Here is a 27,918-nt window from a genome sequence, read left to right as displayed (position 1 = left end):
CACCTCCATCAATACTCTCAGGTGCATGTTATCTGGACCCGGAGCCTTATCTACTCTTAGATCACCCAGCTGTTCCTTTACTTCCTCCACTCCAACCTGGATCCTTTGTAAAAGCCCTTCCTCACCTCCTCGATAGATACTCTCAGCTATTGGCAATTCTCCAGACTGTCGTTCTTGTGTAAAGGTTGAAGTAAAATACCTGTTTAATAAGCCTGCTATCTTCCTTCCATCACTAACCACTCTCCCGGTGCTTTTCCTCAATGGGCCCACACTGGTCCTCACCTGTTCTTTTACCCTGATATACTTAAATAAAGCCTTGCTATGATGTTTAATATTCTTAGCCATGTCCTTCTCAGACTCTCTTTTGGCTTGCCGAGTTATTTTCTTAACTTACCTCTGTTTACTCCAATAGTGATATCAATCTAACTCCAGTTCTGTTATTTTAAACCTAATAAATACCTTCTGCTTCTCCTTAATAACGTTCCTTATCTCACTACTCAACCACCCTGACCTCATTCAGCTTCTCGTTTTACACCTCATTGGAATGTACTTACTCTACACTCTACACATTTGCTCCTTGAAGGTTTCCCATTTTTCTGATGCTGATTGTCCTGTTGTTGGAGTCTCCCAATCTCCATCACCCAACTCTCTCCTCATACCCTCAAGGTTTGCCTTCCTGAAATCTAATAGCCTCACCCGACTATCCTGAACTCTAACCCTCAACAGAATCCTTGCACACACACACACAATGTTATGGTCACGTGATCCTAAATGCTCCCCAACCTCCACCTCCTCCACCATATTGGGATCGTTACTTAAAAGGAGGTCGAACACTGCACTCCCCCTTGTGGGCTTATCTACAAACTGGGTTAAAAAACGATCTTGGACTAAAATTAGGAAATCCTCATCTCCTCTTCCCTTTCCCTGTTCCTGGAACCAATCTATCCCTGGCAAGTTAAAATCCCCCATAATATTAATACTTTTCCCTTACCCACGTGCGGTTGTTTGTGATCTATCCTTAGTTATAGTTGCTGAGCATCGATCAACACAACATCACGTACATTGTGAAACATTCCGTGTAACTCGGACGGGATTCGAACTTCAGACTGAGCGCACGGAAAGGGGACCCCGCTAACCATTACTCCACCTAGGCTACTATAAAGTGTTGATATAAATATAATCGTTTTTTTTTTTTTTTTTGAAGTTCTCAATCTTATTTCTCTCTTGTGCTCTTGTACGTCCATCATTATATTACCTGAGTTTGCCGCATTAACGTCGACACCACGAACGTTCTCTCAAGCGAATGATGAGAAAAAGCAAAGAAAGTGATCGTTAAAGAAGGAAATATGAATCCTTCAGTGAGGATTGAAAAAAATTTTTTTTTTCATTCACCAACCGTGTAACACAATGTGTGTAGAGATCATTTAAACGGGGTTCGAGGTCCGCTTGGGGGTGACAGGAATGTTCATGGATGTTTGTAAAACGAGGTAAACAAAACCAGGAAGTGTCCGTGCTGCCGCGTTTCGCTTTCGTGGGCCCTCGGCCATTGTGAGGGAAGTGTTTAAAATGGGTTTGTGCGATTGAAAACCCCGTTTACCACACGAACCGCAGATCCACCAGGACGGGCCATTTACCTACAGTCATCGGCTGAGTGAGGTAAAGGACGTGGGTTCGGGTGAGCTAAAGAGTTGTGACTTCTGTGTTTTCGTTTCTTCCTCGGTTTGCTGTGACGTATTGTTTACGTATTTGAAGGTTGTGTGATTTTATTGTGGATGATGTGTGGTTGTGTTGTGGGGCAGCGTGTGATTGTGTTGTGTGGTTGTGTTGTGTTGTGTGGTTGTGTTGTGTTGTGTGGTTGTGTTGTGTTGTGTGGTTGTGTTGTGTGGTTGTGTTGTGTTGTGTGGTTGTGTTGTGTGGTTGTGTTGTGTGGTTGTGTTGTGTGGTTGTGTTGTGTGGTTGTGTTGTGTCGTGTGGTTGTGTCGTGTTGTGAGGCGGCGTGTGGTTGTGTTGTGAGGTGGCGTGTGGTTGTGTCGTGTTGAGGCGGCGTGTGGTTGTGTCGTGTTGTGAGGCGGCGTGTGGTTGTGTCGTGTTGTGAGGCGGCGTGTGGTTGTGGGGCGGCGTGTGGTTGTGTCGTGTGGTTGTGTCGTGTTGTGGGGCGGCGTGTGGTTGTGTCGTGTTGTGGGGCGGCGTGTGGTTGTGTTGTCTTGTGTTCTCGAGTCTGTGGTTGATCAGTGCCTCACACGAGATACACTTCTAGTCTTTGGGGGATTTCAATGCATCGACTGGAACTGATAGGGATGGTTATGAGGTGTGTGTTGGTCCCCATGGGTCAGGAACTATGAACCAGAATAGCACTAAGTTCCTTGACTTTGCAAGAAGTGATGGACTTTAAGGGTGGCCGGTTCATGGTTTCAGCGCCCACAAGCTCATCGCTGGACTTGGTATACCAACCGTGGCGGTGTGGCAAAGGAGATTGACCATGTCCTCGTTGATGGTCGTTGGAGGATGATCCAGAACTGCAGGATCTACCGGAGTGCTCAGTTCCTCAATACTGACCACTGGCTTGTTGTAGCAACTCTGAAGTTGCACCATAAATCCAGGAGAATGGTACCATCTGAGCCGAGGCTGGATGTTGGCAAGCTCAAGGATGAGAGGGTAGCTGAGGAGTTTGCGAACAAGCTGAGTGGAGATTTGAAGGGTCTGGGTGCTTTGGTGGATCCTGAAGAGTTGTGGAGTGCCTTCAAGACCACCATCCTTGATGTTGCCAGTCGATGTCTTGGAACTCACCGTAGGGCGAAGACTAATTTTGTCTCCCAAGGGACACTGGATACCATTGACCAGAGTCACAGGGCCAGGTTGAATGGCAGAGCTGAGGGAGCTGAGGTGTAAAACTGCACGTGCACCCAGGATGGACAAGGAAGATGATGTGCGAGGACTCTGAGGGGGTAGAACATCACCTGTGGACAAGTGATTCTCGTCCTTCTTACAGGGGAATTAGCGTATTGCATTCCTCCAAGTCCGTCCCTCGGTGTACTGCAGTTAGTGCGGAGGGTGGTGTGCTCTTGATAGAGGAGGCAGAAGTGAAGGCCCACTGAGCCGGTTACTTTGAGCGGCTGTACCAGGCTGATCCACCAGCTGTCGAGTTGGATGTCAGGGGTGTTACTATCCCCATTGCTGACCCTCCAATCAACTGTGATCCACCTTTGTTTGTGGAAATACAGGCTGTGGTGAACCGGTTAAAAGAGGGTAAAGCTCCTGGGATCTGTGGCATCCATGCTGAACTTCTCAAGGCTGGTGGAAATGCTGTATTCGTGTCAATGCATGCAGTTCTGTGCTCTGCCTGGAACACAGGCATCATCCCAACTGACTGGAAGAGGGGCCTTGTTATTCCTCTCTAGAAATGGAAGGGCGATCACTAAGACTGCGACAATGACCGAGGGGTGACGCTGCTCTCAATGCCAGACAAGGTTTTTGCTCGGATAATTATTCTTAATTGATTTGCCACCATCTGCTTCAGCATCAGCAGCAGAGCAGTCAGGCTTTTCGTCAAAGAGGTCAACGATTGACCGTATCCTTGCTCTTTGGGTCCTCACTAAACGCAGACGATAGTTTCGGCAGGGGCTGCTTGCAGCCTATGTTGATCTCTGTAAAGCTTTCGATTCAGTAAATTGAGATGCCCTCTGGAGGATTCTTGGTCTTAGTGGGGTGCCACCAAAACTGATCCATCTGATGTCTGAACTACACTCTGATACATGGTGAAACCATCTCTGACTTATTTCCAGTTGTTGCTGGAATTTGTCAGGGGTGTGTACTGGCCCCCACACTTTTCAGCACTTGTATTGACTGGATTTTGTGGAGGATGTCAGAGAGATCAAGCTGCGGTGCATCGTTTGGGAATGTTAAGATCTCTGACATTGATTTCACAGATGATGCAGTCATCTTTGCGGAGACTCGAGATATCCTTTTGGGGGCTCTCAAGATACTGACGAAGGAGTCAGAGCCACTGGGATTACGAGTTTCCTGGGTCAAAACTAAGATGCAGGCTTTCAACGACATATTGGATGCTGCTATCCTGTCTGTACCTGTTTGTGGTGAGGATGTTGAGGTCACGGAGAGATTGACTTACCTTGGCAGTGATATTCATATCTCTGCTGGCTGTGAGCCAGACATCAACAGACGTCTGGGTCGGGCCTGTGGAGTTATGCATTCACTGGAACATGGGGTGTGGCACTGTCGGTACCTATGCAGGAGAACAAAAGTCCGAATCTTCAGGTCCTTGGTGCTTCCAGTCTTGCTCTTCTGATGTGACATTTGGACTCTGACCAGGGATCTGAGACGGAGACTTAATTCCTTTCGTACCAGGGCTCTTCGGAGAGTCCTTGATTATCGCTGGTCAGACGTTGTGTCCAACGAGCGGTTGCTGAGAGAGACTCAAATGAGATTTGTTACCTGCATAGTCCATGACAGTCAGCTGCAGCTGAATGGACATGTGGCTTGTTTTCCTGACGCTGATCCTGCTCACCAGATTCTCTCAGTGAGGAAGCCTCGAAAGTGGAGGCGGACAATGGGCCGACCACGTGCCTCGTGGTTGCATCAGGTTGGTCAGCATCTCAAGGAGATTGGGATGGGCCAGGCATCTGCCTGGGGGTTGGCCAGACGGAGGCCCCTGGAGTACCGGCGGAAAGTGGACACAGCGACCCCTGCTCCTCCGCTCCCCCTTCCCTCGCTCCTCCGCTCCCCCTTCCCTCGCTCCTCCGCTCCCCCTTCCCTCGCTCCTCCGCTCCCCCTTCCCTCGCTCCTCCGCTCCCCCTTCCCTCGCTCCTCCGCTCCCCCTTCCCTCGCTCCTCCGCTCCCCCTTCCCTCGCTCCTCCGCTACCCTCTTTCCTCCTCACCTCGCCGCTCCGCTCGCCCTCGCCCTCGCCGCTCTGCTCACCCTCGCCACCCGCTGCCCCGTTCCTCTCTCCACTCGCCCTCCACTATTTTTTTTATCGTGATTCTACACCATTGAGTGATGGGGCCAAAAGAAATTTTAAAAAATCAAAAATGTAATTGGCCCGAGATGTTCTCGTGGATCAGGCATTACATGGCGGAGGTATATGTTCTACTGAGTGCCCTTCTAGTTTATTTATATTTTCATTTATGGATGCTTTCTGACGGTTCTGTAATTTTTCCTGGTGTATCGGCTTCGATGTCTGTCAGCGCACACAATTGCTGTGCAACCCCATTGTCTTGGGTCCCTCACCTGCATTGTTTTATTTTATTGTTTTTTTTTCATTTATTTATATTTTCATTTATGGGTGTTGCCTGATTCTGTGATTTCCCCACCCTGGTGTATCGGCTTCAATGTTCATCAGCACGCAAAATTTGAGCTTTCTACGTCACCTGGAAGGTTCCGATCTTTATCAGTCAGTGAGTCAGTGGTGAGAAAGAGCTATATATATATATATATATATATATATATATATATATATATATATATATATATATATATATATATATATATATATATATATATATATATATATATATATATTGTTGTAGTTTTACGCCCCGCCGGCGTGCGAGCGTCCGCTTTTAGCTAATCGTAGTCGCGCGACCACCGAACGTGGCAAACCTAGTCGCAACTTTGGGATCAACGCCGAAATCCAGCCACGGGTGTGTCTTTAATCACACGGAAAATCAGCCAACTATTCTGTCCGCGCGTGACGGTCCGATCGCTGAATTGTCGATTTATCTAAGTATGTGCGCAGACAGAAATGCCGGAGATTTTCACCTCGACGGGACCTGCTTGGAAACGAGCCGCGAAGCAGCTCACTCCGTTTGCGATTTGCCGAGCGGTGTATATCGCCAAGCCCCGCCAGATCCGATTACTTTATCGGCTATTTAAAAGCCCGCTAATATCCCGAATGCAATACGGCAGCTCAATTAAGGGAAAGGACGCAATGAACAGGTAAACATTCACAAAGCATGTATGAAGGCAAACACGCATGCAATTATGCAGTCAACAAAAGCAATGCAGGTAATACAAGCACGACAAAAGAACTACTACCGTTCTTAGTTATTTACATGCACTTAACAGTTCTACTGAAGGACATGGCACCACAACATTCATTCAAAGAAACCCCAGGAAAGGCAAGGGCAGAACTGGACCTTGTGGGTCTTTATAGTTCACGGAGCCGTGGAGACTGCAAAAGCTCCGAGAGACCGCGTTGGTTACCTGTCACCCTCGTGGTGACTCACTGGGCCCTGGTTCGGCGACCCTCGGTGGCTCTGCCCGCACTCCGCGGGACTCCACCTCTGTTCTCTGTCAGCCTGCAGCTTTCCAAGCTGCCAACTCGACCTGAACCTGACGTCCCCGTTTTTTCCTCTTACTCGAGCGAACGCGCGGTTTTTTATCCCCCGCCCGTCTTGCCCCGCCCTTCCCAGCACGCGGCGGGGGGGGGGACTTTTCTCTGGGGGACACGCCCCCAACCGTCCTTTCGGGGCGGGAGTTAAGTTCCAACCGTCATTTCTGTTTACCGTGGATATCGGGGCGGGAGTTGAGTTGAGTTGCTGTTTTCCAACTGTCATTTCTGTTTACCGAGTAACCATCGTGTTGGGTGGCAGAGATGTTATTCGTTTGGGAGGCCGTTGTTTGTGGAGATGTCGGCGGTTTTGGAGAAGTTGGTTGTGGTTGTTGTGGCTGGCACTGTGGTGGGGATGGCGTGGTTGTTGAGATGCGGTTGTGGAGAAGGTGGTTTTGGTTGTTCCAAAATAATGATAGCAAAAGAATAATGGCTGACTCAAAGATCACAGCCCGGTTACATGAATAAATCCCTTTAGACCTCGGTGGGGAAATCTAATCTGAACACACACTTATCGACATAACTGATCTCTGGGAAGCCTGAATGGTGTTTTGTGAATTTCCACAACCGTAACAATATATATATATATATATATATATATATATATATATATATATATATATATATATATATATATATATATATATATATATATATATATATATATATATATTGTTACGGTTCGGGGGGGGGGGTTTCATTCGGACGATTGCGTCAATCAATGTCCGTAACCAGTTTGGGTTTTCGCACCCGGCTCTCGACAGCCAAATGTTAGATTCGGCGCCACCCTAACCACCGCTGTCTCTGGGGTTATAACGCCGGCTGGCTCGGCACAGGCCTCGGGTCGCACGTCTCGAATCGCGATACCAACGTACCCCTGGACCTTACCAGTTGGGGAAATAGACCCCGGTTACATACTGGTTTTGTCAGAGACCGAGCGAATTCTGCCAGTCTGTAACCATTTTGGTTTTTATTCCCAAATCGAGCGGATCATTCCTCGGCGCGGCACAAATTAATTCAAAGCGGAAACTTCATACGAATCAGCCAGATTTATTGGGGACACGTCGGGGAACCACAACACAAGCAAAGCATTCACGACAATGTTATAATTAATCTATAACCCGTTCTTAACTAGGGAGCTACGGCTTTCGAAGGGGACCCTAACAAGATAAGCCTTAAACAACATGCAGAAAAGACACGTACAGCATGCGGACAAGACACAGAGTACTTGGTGATGTTTCATGGACGAGAGGAAAGTGTCAAAAGCACGAATGTGGCTCGTGACAAGCTGATGTCCACGGATTCGAGCACCCAAGCTCGAGCACGCCGCGTAGCAAAATGGCGCTCGTCCATGTGTCGCAGCCCTCACGCACGCAGCCTCGGCGCGTTCAGACCCCGCGAGGTCGACTGCACCAGAGCGAAAGATCGATGGTGGGTTTCAGCTGGTTTCTCCCAAGGTCCAGTATACAAGTCCAGGCCTGGCCTGTTCACCAGACCAGGCCAAATCGAGGTGTTGGGCTCCGCAGGCTGGGTCCATGGTATTCCAAGACATCGTCGAGCCGTGAGGTGAGTAGGGACAGTCAGAGGCTCCGTCACTGGACTCCGGATGAACCTGTCGATGTCTCCTCACGAAAGCCGATCACGCCCCACCTCGGCGCTCAGTTTCACCACTGCTGATCGCAGACTCGGCACGCTCAGGTTCACCTTCTGCCGATCGCAGACTGCAGTTTCAGCACTCGCTTCAAAGCCGATTGCCCAACTCGGTGCTCTCAGTTTTACCACCTTTTTCCCGGCGCCCCTCGCCTCCAAGCCCACTGGCTCCTCCCTTCAGTTTTACTTCCTTCTCTAGGCCACTCCCCCTCATAGCACTGGGTGGGGACTATTGGCCGGAGAGAGCAAGGAAGAAGAAGAACCTCTCGGTCTACCACCAATCTACGAACCATGCACAGCCTCTTACACCTCCCGACACACACGTAGCATCCATTTACCGAACAACCTGGCTAAACATGCATTTAATGGGGGATCTGGGCTAATCCTATATTTAATAACACGCTAAGGGCCATTTCCGCAACAATATAATAATTATTTATTTATTCATTTTTTACTTATCTATATAATCATTTATTTTACATATATATATATATATATATACATATATATATATATATATACATATATATATATATGTATCGGTGTGATTGGCCCTCTGCCAATTGTTGCCTCAAGTCTACCTCCACCAGGCTGGTTGACTGGCATTTTCCTGCCCACATCTCTTGGCCCTTCATTGCCCTCTGCTTCGTAATGCAGTTTTGCCTACTTTGTGGAATTCTATCAAGTTATGTGCCTTTCCACTAAAATATAGTGGTTGAGTGTTTAATCCAGTGACTGAGCTTAAATTAATTTTGAGTTAGGCTGTCTGAACAAGATAATGAAGAAGAAGAAGAAGAATTACAAATGGGCTGTTCTTGATTTCAGTTTTGAAGCTCAGCTATGCTTTCCAAGAGATTCACAATTGTTGTTGGATGTGAAATCCTCCGCAGGTGACAAGTCGGTACTGTATAGGTTTATGAGTTTGTACCTTGGTAGGTATTTTAAAAGGATTTGTATTGTGCAGTGTTAAACATATGGAGTCGGTGCCATACCTACTTTGGAAGTCCGACCGACTTCCTGACTAATTTGAAGGACCTGCCATTGTATTCTGGTTGTAATCAATGGAGGATATGTGCGAGCTGCGATGCAGGCCTTGAAGATGTCGCTGGTAGTACTTACTGTCTGAGTGGAGCGATCAAACTGGCATTCAGAAACCGATAATTTGAAGCCACTTACTGTAATGGGCAAAAATATTTGCTCCCTTGCACTTTTTTTCAAATAATGCACCATTTCTTCCAGAAAATTGTTGAAATTTAAAAATATTTTGGTATCCACAAATGTATTTTTTTGGTTTGCAGTGGAACAAAACAAAAACAAGCTGAAACAAATTACAAAATCTTCGCTTATGAAACACAGAAATCTTAGAATGGCCCGGACAATATTATTGGCACCATTTAGACGTTGTGAGAAATAATTACATTTCAAGCAGGTGATTCTTCTTTACTTTGGAAAGGAACTCACCTGTGAGTTCCAGGTGTCTGCAATATAAAAATCACTCATTCAACCAGTTTGAATGGTGAAAAGGAGACATTCTGCTGTTTTGTGTCACTATGTGTACCGCGAAGAGTCCGGAGAAAAGAATAAAAACCAGAAAATTGACTGAGGAGGTCAAACACAAGATTGTAGCCAAGCATTGACAATCTGAAGGCTACGAGTCTATCTCCAGAAACCTTGATGTTGCTGTGTCCATTGGACACAATGTTATCAGGACGTTCAAGACCCATGGTACTGTAGCCCTCCCTGGATGTGGCCGTAAGAGAAAACTTGATCGAAGATTGCAACGAAGGATTGTTCTAATGGTGGAGAAAGCACCTCCAATAAACTGCCAAGCAGATTCAAGCTGACCTTCAGACACAAGGTTCGACAGTTTCAACTCGCACCATCCGTCGCCAACTCACTGTGTCTGGGGTGATGGGATACCTGCACATCTTTGGGGTTTCCTTCCCTTTGGTGTGCATATGTGGTTCGTGGTGCTGGACTCGGCATGTCCTCAAACGACTACAACCAAGTTTTGAGCTACACGAGTCTGGACGAACGTACAGGTCAGCTACCACTCAAATAGGACCTTCGTCAAATGGTGTCTGTGACTTCTGAGTGGCGTTACAATGACCACATCAACAGCGTAACGTTTTTGAAACTTGTTTTTCAAACAAACAGATACAAAGTCAAACTGGAGGGGGAGCACTCGGTAGAGTGCAAAACCTCCGCCGCCAATACTGCTCGGTCACTCAAGTGAACCTGATATCCTATTCATTCAATTTGACGTCAACAGTGTTCACAGAGTTATCGTTTGCAACTTTCCCTTTTACTTTTAACTTTTACATACTCAATTCATTTGTCATAACGAGATTCCTTGAGACAGAAATTGATTTTACGTGGGTATATCCACCTGAAGTTCCAAAATCAGCCGCAATTATAATTTTGGCATGTTTTTTGTTGGAAATCACTTATAACGTGTAGAACTGCAAAAAAAATCGAAATTTTGTTGAAAAAAAAGTTGCAAAAAAATTTTTTTTTCTCTAAAAATTTTTTTTTTTTGGGGGGGGTTGAAAATCACTTAAAACATGTAGAAATGCAAAAAAAAAAAATTCAAATATTGTTTTCAAAATAGATGCCATAGCAGCCATATTGGATTTTGGACCAAGTCCAAAATCTAATGGCATGATCCTTGGACCATACCTAAACCCCCCCCACCAAGTTTCGTCAAATCCGTCGGAGTTTTTCCGTAATACTGTTCACAAACAAACAAGCAGTCATAGACTGGTACTTACGAAATCATCAACTTGACCTCTGACGTTGTCTAATAAAAGCTGTCTCTCGAGAAGGTAGTGACGCAAACCAGAAGTTTCTACGATGCTTCTGTACCAAACCATCAAAAATCGAATGTTTTGGATGTTTGACCTCACTGTGACCTTGACCTTTGACCAATTTTTTTTTTTTTTTTTTTTTTTACCAAAATCTAATCAGCGCGAGCCACCACCCTCCTGAATCACATGGTGTAATTTGACATTGGTAGCTTCTTCCGTTCTCGAGTTATCATTTTTTGAATGTTTAACCTCACTGTGACCTTGACCTTTGACCGATTTTGACCAAAATCTAATCAGCACTAGCCATCACCCTCATGAATCACGTGGTGCAATTTGACATTGGTAGCTTCTTCCGTTCTCGAGTTATCGTGCCTACAAACAAACAAACATACAAACGAGCAGTCATAGACTGGTACTGACGAAATCGTCAACTTGACCTCTGACCTTGTCTAATAAAAGCTGTCTCTCGAGAAGGGAGCAACGCAAACCAGAAGTTTCTACGATGATTCTGTCTCAAACCATCAAAAATCGAATGTTTTGGATGTTTGACCTCACTGTGACCTTGACCTTTGACCGATTTTGACCAAAATCTAATCAGCGCTAGCCACCACCCTCCTGAATCACGTGGTGTAATTTGACATTGGTAGCTTCTTCCGTTCTCGAGTTATCGTGCCTACAAACAAACAAACAAGCAGTCATAGACTGGTACTTCCGAAATCGTCAACTTGACCTCTGACTTTGTCGAATAAAAGCTGTCTCTCGAGAAGGTAGCGACGCAGACCAGAAGTTTCTCCCATGATTCTGTACCAAACCATCAAAAATTGAATTTTTGACCTCACTGTGACCTTGACCTTTGACCGATTTTGACCAAAATCTAATAAGCACTAACCATCACCCTCTTGAATCACGTGGTATAATTTGACTTTGGTTGCTTCTTCCGTTCTCGAGTTATCTGTACCAAACCATCAAAAATCGAATATTTGACCTCACTGTGACCTTGACCTTTGACCGATTTTGACCAAAATCTTATCAGCACGAGCCATCACCCTCCTGAATCACGTGGTGTAATTTGACATTGGGAGCTTCTTCCTTTCTCGAGTTATCGTGCCTACAAACAAGCAGTCATAGACTGGTACTTACGAAATCGTCAACTTGACCTCTGACTTTGTCTAATAAAAGCTGTCTCTCCAGAAGGTAGCGACGCAAACCAGAAGTTTCTATGATGATTCTGTACCAAACCATCAAAAATTGAATTTTTGACCTCACTGTGACCTTGACCTTTGACCAATTTTGACCAAAATCTAATCAGCACTAGCCATCACCCTCCTGAATCACGTGGTGTAATTTGACATTGGTACCTTCTTCTGTTCTCGAGTTATCCTGCCTACAAACAAACAAACAAACAAACAAACGGAAGGCATCAATATACTTCCGAAATCTTTAGATTTCGTAAGTAACAAGCAGTCATAGACTGGTACTTATGAAATCGTCAACTTGACCTCTGACCTTGTCTAATAAAAGCTCTCTTTAGAGAAGGTAGCGACGCAAACCAGAAGTTTCTACAATGATTCTGTATCAAACCATCAAAAATCGTAACGTCAACCGAAGCAAAAAATCTCCATTTCTCCATGCAATTATACCTTAACGCAACTCGACGCGTCTGCTCGAGCGCACTGCATCATGGGATGAGCCGTGATGCGTCGAGTGGAATATTTTTTTTATACAATCTTAAAACGTCTCCAAAACATCCGATTTTTACCAGAATTTCGACAACCGAATTTTAAGCGTCCTAAGCGATCGCAAAAACTGAAGACAAAATTAAAATCGAAGTTAAAACGAACTCGTAACGTCAAGTGAAGCAAAAATACTCCATTTCTCCACGTGAATTTACGGAATTATGTTTGACCTCACTGTGACCTTGACCTTTGACCGATTTTGACAAAAATCTAATCAGCACTAGCCATCACCCTCCTGAATCACGTGGTGTAATTTGACATTGGTAGCTTCTTCCGTTCTCGAGTTATCGTGCCTATAAACAAAAAAAAAACTTCGTTTTGGCAAGATAACAAGCAGTCATAGACTGGTACTTACGAAATCGTCAACTTGACCTCTGACCTTTTCTAGTAAAAGCTGTCTCTTGAGACGGTAGCGACACAAACCAGAAGTTTCTAAGATGATTCTGTACCAAACCCTCAAAAATCGAATGTTTTGGATGTTTGACCTCACTGTGACCTTGACCTTTGACCGATTTTGACCAAAATCTAATCAGCGCTCGCCACCACCCTCCTGAATCACGTGGTGTAATTTGACATTGGAAGCTTCTTCCGTTCTCGAGTTATCATTTTTTGGATGCTTGACCTCACTGTGACCTTGACCTTTGACCGATTTTGACCAAAATCTAATCAGCACTAGCCATCACCCTCCTGAATCACGGGGTGTAATTTGACATTGGTTGCTTCTTCCGTTCTCGAGTTATCTGTACCAAACCATCAAAAATTGAATATTTGACCTTACCCTGACCTTGACCTTTGACCGATTTTGACCAAAATCTAATCAGCACTAGCCATCACCCTCCTGAATCACGTGGTGTAATTTGACATTGGTAGCTTCTTCCGTTCTCGAGTTATTGTGCCTACAAACAAACAAACAGAAATGGAAGGCATCAATATACTTACAAAATCTTTAGATTTCTTAAGTAACAAGCAGTCAGAGACTGGTACTTACGAAATCGTCAAATTGACCTCTGACCTTGTCTCATAAAAGCTGTCTCTAGAGAAGGTAGTGACGCAAACCAGAAGTTTCTACGATGATTCTGTATCAAACCATCAAAAATCCTAACGTCGACCGAAGCAAAAACTCCATTTCTCCACGCAATTATATTATACCTTAACGTAACTCAACGACGCGTCTGCTCGAGCGCACTGCATCATGGGACGACCCGTGACGCGTCGAGTGAAATATTTTTTTATACAATCTTAAAACGTCTCCAAAACATCCGATTTTACCAGAATTTCGACAACCGAGTTTTAAGCGTCCTAAGCAATCGCAAAAACCGAAGACAAAATTAAAATCGAAGTTAAAACGAACTTGTCACGTCGAGCCAAGCAAAAATACTCCATTTCTCCACATGAATTTACGGAATTATGTTTGACCTCACTGTGACCTTGACCTTTGCCCGATTTTGACCAAAATCTAATCAGCACTAGCCATCAAGATTTCGTAAGTAACAAACAGAAACGGAAGGCATCAATATACTTACGAAATCTTTAGATTTCGTAAGTAATAAACAGAAAGGGGTGAAAACGGTAACCTCCGATCTTCGATGGCGGAAGTTAATGAGGAAGTTCACCGTTACATGCAATGTCCAACTCCGGTTCCTGCATTGAGTTATTTCTGCCACCCAGTGTCCCAGTCCTGCCGGCACAACTCGCCCATGTTCACCTCGTCCTTCAGGGTTGTCGATTCTTCGATTACCATCACTGTGCCCTCTCGTATGATGGCGTCCACAAAGTTGATTTAAAGAGCTCAAAGGAAATCTTTCCCGATGCATAATCTTAATGAGTTTTAAACAGCCTATTTACGATTGGCTCCATGCGTTAACAACCGCTTTTGACATTAACACATCCTTCATTCAGAGTTAAATCGAGCACGAGGTCAAGGGAAACACAGCTCGTCACATATCACCCATCCACACGTCGCTCTCACTGGTTTATGTAGTAACACAGAATAATTCTGTGTCTTCCAGCAAATGCGATGCAAGAACACACTGGAAGTTTCGTCTGAGAACGTTCCAGCACCTTCACGAATCTTACCAAGCAGTTTATAGTATGATACTGCCATCTACAATCAAAATTAGCGAATCACATCGAGCGGTTTATATTACAATTTACCAATTCGTATTACGCGAAACTTATAACATATAACCGTCACTTTTAATTGCACATTTACATGCATTTTCAAATATTTAAATTTACCACAACGTCTAGTTTTTAACTGACACAATGAAAGGGGGTTCTGTAGTAGGAGACCTGAGCAGACCCCACTGCTGAGAGAAATGCATAAGAAAGCCCAACTGGAGTTTGCCAAAATCCTTCTGGGAGGATGTCCTGCGGACAGATGAGACCAAATTGGACCTTTTTGGTAAAGCGCATCATCTCTGTTTACAGAAAACAAAATGAAGCCTTCAAAGAAAAGAACACCTTCCCAACAGTCAAACATGGAGGAGGTTGAGTGATGTTTTGGGGTTGCTGTGCTGCCTCTGGCACTGGGTGCCTTAAATGTGTGCATGGTATCATGAAATCAGGGGATTACCAAGGAGGCATTTTGGAGCACAATGTTCAACCCAGTGTCAGAAAGCTGGGTCTCTGTTGAAGGTCAGGGGTCTTGCAGCAGGACAATGACCCCAAACCCACTTCAAAAAACACCCAGGAATGGTTCAAGACAAAATGCTGGACTGTTCTGAAGTGGCCAGCAATGAGTCCAGATCGAAATCCCATTGAACACCTGTGGGGAGATCTGAAAACAGCAGTTGGGAGAAGGTACTTTTCAAATCTGGGAGAACTGGAGCAGTTTGAACAAGAAGAGTGTGACAAACTACCAGTAGAGAGGTGTAGCAAGCTCATTCATAGATATAGGAAGTGCTTCACTGCAGTTATTTTGTCCAAAGGCTGTGATACCAAATATTAAGTTGAGGGTGTCAATTTTATCAATTCTGTTTATTTTTATTTTCTGATTTAAAAGGACATATTAAGTTCTGTAATAATTTAACAATGACACAAATAATTGTGGAGACAAAATACTTTTGTCAATTTCAACTTATTTTTCAAGAAAAATTCTGAGTTATTTGAAAAAAGTGCAAGGTTGCTCATATTTTTGGCCACAACAGTATTATGAAGTGTTTCATTAAGAAACTCCAGGGAAAGGTTCTAATTTCATTCCAGGACATCAAACCACTAACTTTCCTCAAAATATGACATTGGGTTCATACCACACCAATCCCGCTGTGTCTTCCTCTTGCTCCACCAACCCAATGATGTTCCTGAGGACTTGATACGGGATCCGTACACTCCGATTGGCTTGATTGTATTCCGGTTTGAATGAACATCGTTCGTATTCCATCAGAAACTCCATTGAATTCTACGTCATGTTCAACAGCATTGAAACTGCATGGCTGCTCAATGACTCTCTGCAGAGACTCCTTGTCCTTGGACGTACGTCACTTCTGCAAATGGTGCTGTCGTCGTGGTTGTCTCGATTTCTTCTGGTCTTGTCATTTTATTTTTTTTGTCAAATTGTTTTTATTTTTATTCCAAAGCATTTAAATCCCACTTAATGGACAATATTTGAGGAGTGGGGTTTATCCTGACCTCAATAAGGTGGTAATTATGCCTTGGTTTTGTTTCCCTTCAAACTTTCTCAAATGAACGGGACGAGAGAAAGGTCGAGGTCGGTGATATTTTTATACTGTCAAGCCACATACCTGTTTATCCTTCCTTGCGCATTAACAGCTGGCATTGAGTGCACACCATTACTGATTAGTGGTGTGCGTGCTGCAGGATGAGTGGGTCCAGGAAACAGGCTCCCACAACAGCAACCAAGCGGTTAAAGCAAGACTACCTGCGGATCCGAAAGGATCCTGTCCCATACGTGTGTGCTGAACCCCTAGCCTCCAACATTCTCGAATGGTACGGTCCGGATGCTTGTCCCATTTCCCCCTCTCCCATCAACATATTTCCTTTGTCCCTTTACTTGTGTCCTGATTTAAATAATTACATGGAGTTTTTTTTTTTTGTTTGTTTGTTTCATTATTTTTGGGGTTTTCATGAAGGATGATGACTCTCTAACCTGAGGATTCAATGTCTCGTTTATCCAATCAAGGCATTACGTCGTCAGGGGACCAGAGAAAACTCCTTATGAAGGTGAGCTTTTCATGGGAGGGCTTCGTATCCTTTTAATTCTCTTTACATGTTCTTGAGTTTTTTTTTTTCTTTTTTCTTTCTCTGTGGTTATTTTACTTTGCTTTGGTGAATATGATGAACAGTTTGAATACACAAACCACTATTCTAACCCTCAACCATTGCTTTTTCAGGAGGTCTTTACCATGGCAAACTGCTCTTTCCTCGTGAATTCCCCTTTAAACCCCCAAGTATTTACATGATCACACCGAACGGGAGGTTCAAGTGCAACACACGGTGAGGAAAGTCCAATGCACATTGGTCACGTAACCTGCTGCTTTATTTATTTAAGTCTTTGCCTCAATTATGGGGAGCAGGCTCTTTGTCTTTCCTTCTCAGGACATCTTAATCAGGATGTGCAATTCCACAGTTGGACTTTGCTTCAAACGTTTTCAAAACCATTTTGACCACTTGTTGATCACAAGGCAAGATTCTGGAAGACAGCTGTCACAAATCCCTTATTAGTGATTGTGAGCTGGTTGGGATGACACCTGATTGCCAGTTGGACACGATCAATTGATCAAAGGACTTTGGTTTTTGTGATTAATACCATGTGGATCCAAATCCTCCCTCCCTGTCCCACCAGCTCTGCCACGATTGAGCCAGAAGTAAAGGCCTCTATCTGCAGCTCTCACAATAGTAATGATTGCTGTTCACATATACCGTGGGAACACCTGTGTGCTCGAATTGTTTATCATGTAGAAGCTGTTACTTACACAATGACCAATAACCACACTCTAACATAGTGAGCAGTATAAACTGGTGTCGGGGAATATTTGAGAAGACGAGCGAACTTGTAATTTACAATGGCAGACCTATTTCCTCAGGAAGTGATCCGCCAATCAACTAACAACTGGGTTCGTACTTGCTGCTCAGCAAGCAGAGGCATTTGGAGCAAGGAAATTGCTGTTCGAATGCTCATGAGAAGTCCTGCCTTGTGTTTGTGTTGCCTTGACAACCAGAATTGCTTTTTGGGGGGAGGATGGGGACATTGTGCATACATTCTGAAAGTTTCTTTTGAGGGGCAGTAACCAAGCTGTTAAGGCCCGGTCACACCTTGACGTTTTAGCCAACGATGGCAACGTATTAAAATGTATGTAAAACGCTGGCTGACGTTGAACTTTTGATGTTTTTTTTTTAAGATTCGGACGTATTCATAACGAGTTGGTCGTATGCATAACATATTAGTAATGGACACAGAACATTTCGTTGTGTTATAGATAACTTATACCAACGAATGCTGAACCTGTTGTTGGCCTACACAACCGATGCCCAACGATAGTCTAACTTAAGCATAGCGCGTTGCACGCATCGCCGACGATGTTGTGACGTAGCCTATTAAAAGGCTGACGCACAACGATTCGAATCATAACTGCCGTAGAAATGGAAGTGTCAACATCGCGGTCACACCTTGGCGATCTTGCCAGCGTATGCCGACCGAAGAAAAATGTGTCTAAAACGTTGTGGCACGTCAAATACGGTACGAGTAAGTTTGGTATACGTGAGTACAACGCTAAAGTACGCTATCATACGTCGTAGTAAGTAGAGTACGTCAAGAAATTTTAAACATGTTCAAAATTTTACGACGTACTCGGCGTATGACACACGTTCCGCATGCGATAGGGATAAGTTTTACACACGATATGTGGACGCTTACACACGTCCACAAAGGCTACTTATAAGCTACTCATAAGTCAAAACACGTCGCGGTAATGTCTTTTTTACGCGAAACTTATTTCTAACTTATGTTTGACGTGCTTTGAACCAATTCTTTACGTAGTCCCAACACACATCGACGTATGTAGACGTATTTCAATGACGTCTTCCGGTCGACAAAAAAAAAAAAATGAACGTGTTTCTAGGTTACAACTGCCATATAAAGACGTGTTCCCAGCGGTTTTGGGAATTGGTATATAAAAATGCTGCTCATAAAAGGGGAACCCAACAGTGTTTTCGAGTTCCTTTTTGAGTCGATGTCCATGTCAGCAGTATCAGTATCAGTATCAGTTTGTTCATGTTGGCAGTAGTAGGTGAGTGTGAGGGGGAGGGTGTGGGTTATGATGGATCGTCCTTGTGTCCGCGTGTCCACGGGTAGGTTCATAGGCTGCCACTCAACGATTTAAATGGCTGCATCTCCACGATTGAAAGTAGACGCTTGCGCTCAACAATTGGATTTTTTTTACACTCAATGACTTTTAAACGGTACCACTCAGCTAGTTTCATTGTTTACAATGAACGATTTAAATTGCTGTCACTCGCCTTTGTTTTTTGACGCTGGCGCATGGAAATTTTAATCGGTTCTATTCAACGTGCTAAATCACTCAAACCCCACTTTTGAAAGTAGACGCTTGCGCTCAACAATTGGATTTTTTTTACACTCAACGACTTTTAAACGGTACCACTCAGCCATTTTCATTGTTTACAATGAACGATTTAAATTGCTGTCACTCGCCTTTGTTTTTTGACGCTGAGGTTTTGAAATTTGAAGCGTTTCTTCTGAACGTGTTAAAACGCTCAAACTCGACTATTTTAAATAGACGCTGCCGATGGACAATTGGAATCATAGCCAAGCTAGACATCGAAGTGTGAACATCCTCGTCATGCCGAAGAAAAGTTTGAAGAATGCTGCAAATAAGTGTCCTGGCCGTGGCCGTGGACGCTGACGCAAGGACGATCCATTATGCCGACGTCTTTCAGCCTCTGAGTAACTTAAAAGTAACGTCTGTCGATGTGTGGCAACGATCGCGTAACGTGCCAACAACACGTTAATCGTAGGTTAGAAATAAGTTTCGGGTACGCTAAACATTACCTCGGCGTGTCTCAACTTATGATTAACTTACAAGTAGCATGTGTTGACGTCTTTCAACGATTGCAGACCGTGCATACAACTTGTGGCCAGCGTAGCGGAACGTGTGAGTCATACGCCGGCATACGTCGTGAAATTTCAAGCATGAAAAAATTTGAGGACAACCGAAAAGTACAACGTTTAAAGCCAGCGTACAACGACGTATGGCAGTGTTTTTCAGCGTGCTCTCAATGTTATCAAAACTTACCCATAACGTATTCAACGTGTGCCAGCGTTTTAGAAAAAAAATTCAAAAATCGGCATACGTTGGCTAAAACGTCAAGGTGTGACCGGGCCTTTAGTTCTTGTTCCAAAGGTTCCACTCTATTTTTCTGGAGCAGATCTTTGAGTACATTTCCTCACTTGTTGCATTTTGGACTTTGTGTTGAGCTGTGCTTTGATTGAACGGTTTGGTGTTCATTTCATCGATTGTTCGTTGATTTGAAGCTTGTATAAAATCTAGCCTCATGGAAGAGCGAGGGGATGGATTATAAAGGCAATGAACTGACAGTGGGGCTGCAGTTGGACACAGGCGGGGCGAATAACGAACAGGAACTAAGAGGACGAAATGTAACGTGGCCTTTGGGGGAGTGAGACCATGGAAGGCTTAAGACATTCAGTCACATATCCCAGCCGATCACAAATTCAGAATTGACAAAACGGGACCAAGTAAGTATAGGAAAGAAGACATGGGAACATATTCACGATACGATTAACAGTTCAGTTAACAAACCACAACAGGTTAGGGAAGTCAGATCTGGTGCGGTAAACATAGCTTTTGGAGAGTAGCTCACGAAGCTGAAAAAAACTGTCTGTACTCGCGAATAAACCACAACCTTGATTGAGCTGGTACGAGTTATTGGGCAGTCAGCAACGTCGTAGTTCATGGGCGAGGAATTTGAATGGCTTACTCTCTCGATCTCAAATTCTTTCACTTCATATTCGTTATTTTGTACTTGTGCCATTTCTCCTTATTATCTTGCTCTTCCTTAGCCCTCTGTTTTATTCTTTATTTCCCAGGCTCTGCCTCTCGATCAGTGACTTCCATCCAGACACGTGGAACCCTGCCTGGTCCGTTTCCACCATACTCACCGGTCTCCTCAGCTTCATGGTGGAGCGTGGACCAACGCTCGGCAGCCTGGAGACTTCTGACAGCACGGTGCCACGCTTTGATTTCTTCTTTTCACTTCTCCTTCCTGTCCATTTTTATCTGTGTAATGTAATGTAATGTAAACACTGCATCTCCATGCACTTGCGCAGCAGCTTGTTCGTGTTGACGTCATCAAATCACTTCACCATTCACAGAGTCTAAGATTATAAAATGACACCCATTGTACCTCCACCCATACTTTTTCCCTCTTCCTCCTCTCTCTCTCCCTGGTAGAGGCGACAGCTGGCATTGCAGAGTGGTGCATACAACATCAGAGACAAGGTGTTTTGTGAGCTTTTTCCCAACCTGGTTGAGGTGGGTGAACAGATTGCATTTGTTGGATCTCCTCTCCACTGCCCACATTCCAAATACATCAAATCTCCTCTGTCCCATGCCCCCTCCCCTCCAATTCGTCGGATTTCTTCTCCCACACCTCCTCTAACTAATACATGGTATTCCGTCTCTCCCAGGCTGATCCCTTCCTAATACCACATCGGTTTGTTCTGTTCCTTCAATGCTGGGTTAAGTTGCTCTGTAACAAACTGTTAAATGCTGAAATAATTGGTGGCTGATTGAAGGGACTGACATGTTCCGTAACTCCCATGTGCTACAAAACATACATTGGGATCACTGGATGGAATTTAACAGAGTAAATTTCAACTTCAGGATGATTTATTAACCTGTAGGCTCACGATTTGTAGAAATGTTCAGAGATCTTCACTTCAAAATGCGACAGACAGTGCGACTCAACAAATGTTAGCACAGTTTAATACAGATATTACTGTACATTGATTCGCATCATAAATTGTGATGAAATACATTTATGAGTCCAAAAGTGTGTTTTTTTTTGGTGGTTGTTTTTTTTTTTTAAATTCCGTTAAACCACCACAAACCCCTGCCCAGTGCACACTCGACAATAATATTTTTGTTTGTTTTTAATTACACCATTCTGTTCATTCCATGAATTTTGGAGTTATTGTACCATCAACTTGTTGTTTTTATTTTAATTTTCTGTGGAACAGCTAGAACACAGTAATGAATCGGGTCACAACATAACAGTAATGAGCAGGGGAAATGCCAGCAGAATGGAGAAATTTCACAGGGATGACAAGATGGATACATAAGCAAAAGTTGGGGGGAATGGGGGGGGGGGAGTAGGGATGGAATGGTTTAACGAGGGTACAAAAGATCATGGTTTTGGATGTGGGATGATCTGAGATGGTGGTGAACAACTGTCTGGAAGACAAAGAGGGAAGAATGTGATTGAAGAGAATATGGAAACTAGTTCCACAGGTGAGAAAAAATAGGAATGAATGGAGGTGAGCAGTGATCCTGGATTTTGGCAGTTTCACTGGGGGAGTGTTGAGGGTGGACCATGTGCACCCTGCAGATACTGGGGGGGGGACAAAGCATGGAGGACAGAGGGTGCAAGACAAAGACTGAACAAGACAGACCACCGACCTGTCCGTGATGGCAAAGTGATAATCCCATTGACTCTGCTTCATCGTGGGAGATTTCAATGATCTTGAAAGCCTTGGATTCCATGGCATCAAGCTGAGCAAGGTATGAGGCAGGTGAGCTAGCCCAGAGAGGAGAGCAGTACTCCATCAGACTGCAGATGAAGACCTTGTCGGTGGATAGGAGTTCAGGTGTGCCATGGAAGGACTTTGCATGATAGAGGATGCCCAGTCGGCGACTGGCTTTGGAGGCCAACTTTGAAATACAGCTTGCCTAAGAGAGATCATCGCTGAGAGTGAGACCCAATAGTTTGAGTGACAGAACTTCTTTGAGAGGGTTGTTGAGAAAGTAGTTAGGAAGGTTTGCCATGCGGTCCTTTCGGAGAGAGAGGGTGAGTGTGGGATTTCTCATGGTTTTAAAATACCTGTTCTAAGCGTTTGACCAGTTTGTCATTTTGTCAAGGTCTGCAGAGACTGCTGCCTACCTGTCTGAAGCATGAGAGATGTCCTGGCAGAGGGTGAAGTCATCAGCAAAGAGATAGAGGATTTTCCAGTCAGAGATCGTTGATGAAGATTAGGATTAAGAATAGGATGGGGCCAAGAACACTGCCTTGTGGCACACCAGCCTTGACATGGAGAGGAGATGAAAGGATTCCGTTGAGAGCCAAACATGTTACTGACTTCCACCACTCTCATAGCCAACAAGAGTGGAGTTGGCCTTGGATTCCATGGGTAGAGTTTGGAGAGCAAGGCAGAATGCCAGACTCTGTTGAAAGCTCAAGATATGTCCAGATGGCCCTGATCTCATGTCTGATATTGAGGGCCTCCATCCATTGTTGGGAGTAGAAGCAGCATGTCTCAGGTAGAGTGACCTTGTCTGAATCCAAATTGATGATCTGAGATGAGGTCATCAGAGAAAAGGAAGGATTTCATATAAACTGTGATGGTGGATTCCCTAATATTGCTGATTGGAAGCAAGCTAATTGGTATGTAGTTAAGGGTATCAGTTTTTGCACCTTTTTATGTAATGTGGTGATGTTGGCTGATTTCCAAGCAGATGGTAGATTACTTCATGCAGAGAGAGGATGTGCATAGTGAGCAGAGCAGGTTTTTCGGACACAGGAGCTGATGCCGTCCAGTCCAGTTGTGAAGTCAGAGTTTAGGGTTGAAAGAACCTCTCCACCATCTCAGGTGCAAGAGACAGAGTCCAGGAGCAGTTGGGTATGGGGAAGGTTGGTTGCAGAGAGGGGTTGGGGACAGGATTTGGAAGCGAAACACTTCTCAGGACTCTCTCTGTCTTTTGACTTCTGGTTCGGGGTTCGTTGTTTGTGGACAACTGATCAGTTCGCCGGTGCTGAGGCTGTTCTCTGAGAATGGCAAGAGAGATATTTACTTGACAAGCACATGATCAGAATAACTAATTGGGGCAGAGGAAGAGCAAGATACATTGGCAAGGAAGTTGGTAATCACAAAGTCACAAATCACAAATCACAAAGGTAATCACAAATCAGAAGGGAGGAATTTGCCATTTGGAGAAATCTGGGTGGGAAAATGTACAAATTGAGTCAGAACCAAGAAGTCACAGAAGTGGCCATGGCTGATGAGGGAGGTATCAACACCCAGCCAATTCGTACAGTGAGAATGGAAATCACCACATATGAGGGAGAGAGAGTTGGGATGAGTGGTTAGAAGTTTGTTCATGTCATCTGAGGTTTGGGAGGTTTAAGAGCAGCACATGGAGAGTGAGAAATGAAGTTCATGATGTGCAGTGCAACTGCCACCAGGACGGGGTTCAGGTCGATCAAACCGGAGGAGACAATAGCCAGGGAGAGACACGGAGGACTCTGGGATGTCCTGTTGGAGGAAGGATTCAGTTAAACAGATGATGTCCCGTTTATTGGCAGTGGCCTGGATTGAGAGATATCTCAGGTTGGAGTGGAGGCCTCAGATGTTTGAGGTCCACATTGGGGGACAAAGGAGGAGCAGCTGCTGATGGGGTGTAGGGTTGTGGAAAGGAGCAATAAGAGGTGTGGGGTGGGTGGCGGTGGGGAGTATCTTCTGCGATGGGAAGGAAATCGAGAAGTCTCGGAGAAACCATGAGGGTGGGGGCATGGGTGGGACAAGAGAGAAGCAGATGGGGCACTGCATCAGCAGCACAGCCACACTCCCAGCAATGATGCAGCCACATGCTTGTGCCTATCACTGAATGAATGGATGAAATGAGCTGACAGTCATCTGCACTCTGACACACAAGAACAACGCTTAATGGAGGCTTGTCAATCACTGTGGTGGTTGCTCGGTCATGATCCACGATCAGCCACTTGTGTACTTCAGGTTCTCCAGGTGTGATCCCCAACCAGGTGCCTCTGTTCCCACAATTTCTCCACATCCTTTGGGAGCACTTGAGCGAGAGGCTGGTGGAGCGGAGGTGGTTCAGTCGCCCAAGCGTTTCAGTGAATCAAACTCTCGGATACATTTTTCCAGCATTGATTGTTTGATTGTCTTGAATTTCCTGAGTAAATGATGTGCCCAGCTCGTTGATGAAGTGGTTAAGTTTATACAGTTCATTGTGCTGCTGTTACATGAAGTAGGGTTTGCAAGCCATTGTTTGGTCATTGTTGACTAGTTGATTATCCCAAAATATATTATTTGTAACCCTGGGGGAGAAGTCTGCGAAGTATTCCAAGCAATGCCATGCTGCATCGCCACCATGTCAAGCCACATACCTACTTGTGTTTCATACCAAAGCATGTCATGTGTCTTGCATGTGATACACATGACATCAGTGCTCATGATACAAGGCAATGGCGACAACGATGCTAGGCAATGGCAACAGTGTGAACGAAACTTATGGTAGCGAGAGCCATCGGCAACCACTGCAGTGGTTGAGCGTAAAGGAATGAAAGGGTAGAAATGTGAACGAAGAGCATAAATTGCTTTGGACGTGCTGTAGGCCCAAACTGATGCCGTTTTACAGCATGCTCAGGACTATTGTTGGTCCTGTCTCTAACCCGAACCCCTCGTGAAATGGGAAAAGCTGCGACACAAATCAAATCACGGTTGAATGAGCCAGCACGAATGGAACGCCGTGGCAGTGAAATTGCCTCGAGTTGCCAAAATGTTTCCTTGCACGGCAGTGCCTATCTGTGCAAGTGTGTGTTTGAAATGATCATGTTGGACTGCCGTAGAGGCTGAAATTATTCTTCAGCTCTCCCTATTCTTGTCATGTTCAACACTGTACATAGTTGGTGGTTTCGTTTTTGAATTGTGGATATTCACGGTGGTAGTTCGTGTCCTGTAATGGATGCCCTTGGAAGCTTGCGATCATGATGAATGACCCAAAGTTGTTGTTGAGTGTATTTCCATTTGGCTCCTTTTGTGATGACCATTTCATATTTATTTTTACAGGAAATCCGTAAGGAGGCAGAGTCCACGGCAGTGGATAGAAAGTCTGGCGTGGGCGTTTGCGTGTCCAACGGCTTTGTGGGATCGTCTCACGACCCGGCGGCTCGTGGTCCTGCCGACCCAGCTGATCAAATGGCAGGAGAAGGCGGAGTGAATCAGCACGCAGGCATTTTGGGCGGAGCTTTTGCCAACCTGGTTGTCATTGTCGGGTTTGCGGCGTTTGCGTACACGGTGAAATACATCCTGAGATCTATAACGCAAGAATGAAGAGCAAGAAAGGGGCTGGAGATGGAGATGGGGCTTTGGGACGATCATGAGGCTCTTGTGTATTTTATGCTTTCTCTCTGTTTCCAAGTATACAGGTGTACAAAACTAAATAATGGGATAGTCTTGTCTCACTCATTGGTTCTCATGTCCTTGGGGTGCTGATGTGTTTCTGTACCATGTTGGACTTTCTACAAACTCTTTTGGATGCTTAAATTGTGCAAGGCTTTCAAAATTAGTTTCTGGCCGATATGTTTAACCACTGTCGCATCACACGACCTGCTCGCCCAAAGTCTATTTGGCATGAAAATGACCCAGTGAGGGGGGGGGGGAGGGATAAACCTCAATTAGGGAAGTCCATATGTGTCCCCCCAAACCCCTCATATATTTGTATTTTTAACCTTCACTGAAATTTATTCCATTGACACATATTCCTCTTTAAATTCACTAAACGAACAACCGGGCAGAACAAGACCTAGTCCATGCTTGTCTCCTCTCCATAACATTCGTTTGTGTCGATGATCGTTGCCCACTTGAGTGGGACCGCCGTGTGCATTATTGAAAGGGTAATGTTTCTTGTAACTGATTGATAGCGTTCTGATTATTCTCAACTTGTGTTCGTTGTACAACTGGTCATTTGGTCGTGCAATAAAACAGGGATGAAGTGAAGGGTCAGGTGAGTCGGTAAGGTACCGATGTTGACAAATGGCGTGCGAGGCCTCGATGTAACCTAGGCCTTTGCATTGTACTGGTGCTGAAGGAGTCCCTACTGCTGTTAACCCATCACTCCTTCACCCAGTTTTGTAAGCCCAGTGATGAGATTTTATTAGTTACTCCTTTATTATTATTAACTGAAGTACTTTGTTTCATTAAGAAGCTGGTTTGGTCAATTGTTATCCTACCCCCTCTCCCCCCCCTCCCAATCAAGATGAACTCTGCTTTCAACAGTGATAAACTGGTCTTTGGTATATTGACTGATTTACTGCCCATCAACTATTCACCCCTCCTGTCCCCATTTCACTCCAACCCCCTCCTCCCTTTTCTTCTCCCCCTTCCCCTTTTACTCTACCCCCCCCCCCGGCTCCCTTTTTCCTCTACGTTCGCCCATTCACTCACGCCTGCCAAGAACGAAAGTAAAACAAAAACTTTACTTCTCTGTACCCGTGGGGTGTTGCCCGTGTTTTGCACCTGATGGAGGTGGAGGTGCAGGTGGTGATTCATCCCTTGTGAAGGTAGATGCGAGTTGTGTATAAAGCTTCCCACTACTAAAACCTGTATGTAAGATGGTTACAGTACCAGAGCCTCGTTTATTCTTACAACAATGACTTTATCATTGATGTAAAAATGAAATGTTTCCTCATGATTGGATCTACCACTCGATTGGTCAGTGTTGGAACAGCTGGGGGGGGGGGGGGAGTATCCAGTGATGGGCAAGGTGTGTGCATAAAATAAAAAAAATTCTTTTGAGCCTAAGCAACCAAGCTTAAACAGTTAATTAGTTTTGAATCGCCATAGTTAATAAAAAAAATTCCTATTGTTACCTTTGTTTTGTGGTTTTTAAAATATAAAAAAAATTGTGTGCAACTTCTGGTCGTCATGGACTGAGGATAAGGTGTGTGGGGTGGGATGGGTAACACCCTCCATGTTTTGAACATTGAGGGTGTATGGGTGTATTCTAAAAAGACCCGGACAACTTTGGTTAATATATTTGGAATACTTGCCTGGTGTTGTCTTAATCGTTAGGGTGGTGGGTTTGGGATCCTAGAGTCGAGTTGGAATCCCGTTCGGCCGTTGAATATCAGGTGGGGTTAACTCGGCCTGTCATCTTTCCAAGGTCGGCAAAATGAGTACCAGCTTCCTGGGATGATTGAGCCATTCGAGTATCCTGCGTCGGAGTGGCGACCCGTCTGGGGTTGTGCCCAGGAGACTGCTTTGGCAGCACTGACGCCCTCTCTGTACAGAGCCAATTGATGGATGGATGGATGGACATTTAGAGCCACAAAAGATGTAACAACACCTTTTGGGTTATACAATACAGAAAC

General features: G+C 44.7%; 1 protein-coding gene across 3 annotated transcripts; it reads left to right on the top strand.

Moving 5' to 3' along the window:
* Positions 1-1,378: 1,378 nt before the first annotated feature.
* UBE2J2 (ubiquitin conjugating enzyme E2 J2) lies at positions 1,379-27,147 on the top strand. 3 transcript variants are annotated; one of them, XM_085844922.1, is made up of 7 exons: positions 1,379-1,656; positions 16,357-16,485; positions 16,679-16,719; positions 16,890-16,992; positions 20,621-20,759; positions 20,985-21,065; positions 25,616-27,147. In XM_085844922.1, the coding sequence occupies exons 2-7, from the start codon at positions 16,358-16,360 to the stop codon at positions 25,877-25,879; spliced, it is 756 nt and encodes a 251-aa protein (XP_085701048.1). In that variant the 5' UTR covers positions 1,379-1,656; position 16,357; the 3' UTR covers positions 25,880-27,147. The 3 variants fall into 3 exon arrangements, with proteins under 3 accessions (XP_085701048.1, XP_085701050.1, XP_085701049.1); XM_085844924.1 differs by having other exon boundaries at positions 1,394-1,656; positions 16,309-16,485; XM_085844923.1 differs by having other exon boundaries at positions 1,394-1,675.
* The last annotated feature ends 771 nt before the right edge of the window (positions 27,148-27,918 follow it).

Source organism: Eptatretus burgeri, chromosome 11, assembly GCF_056783735.1.
Source record: "Eptatretus burgeri isolate ZD-2024b chromosome 11, Ebu_testis_v1, whole genome shotgun sequence".
Lineage (NCBI taxonomy): Eukaryota > Metazoa > Chordata > Myxini > Myxiniformes > Myxinidae > Eptatretus > Eptatretus burgeri.
This window is presented reverse-complemented; position numbering and strand designations above follow the sequence as displayed.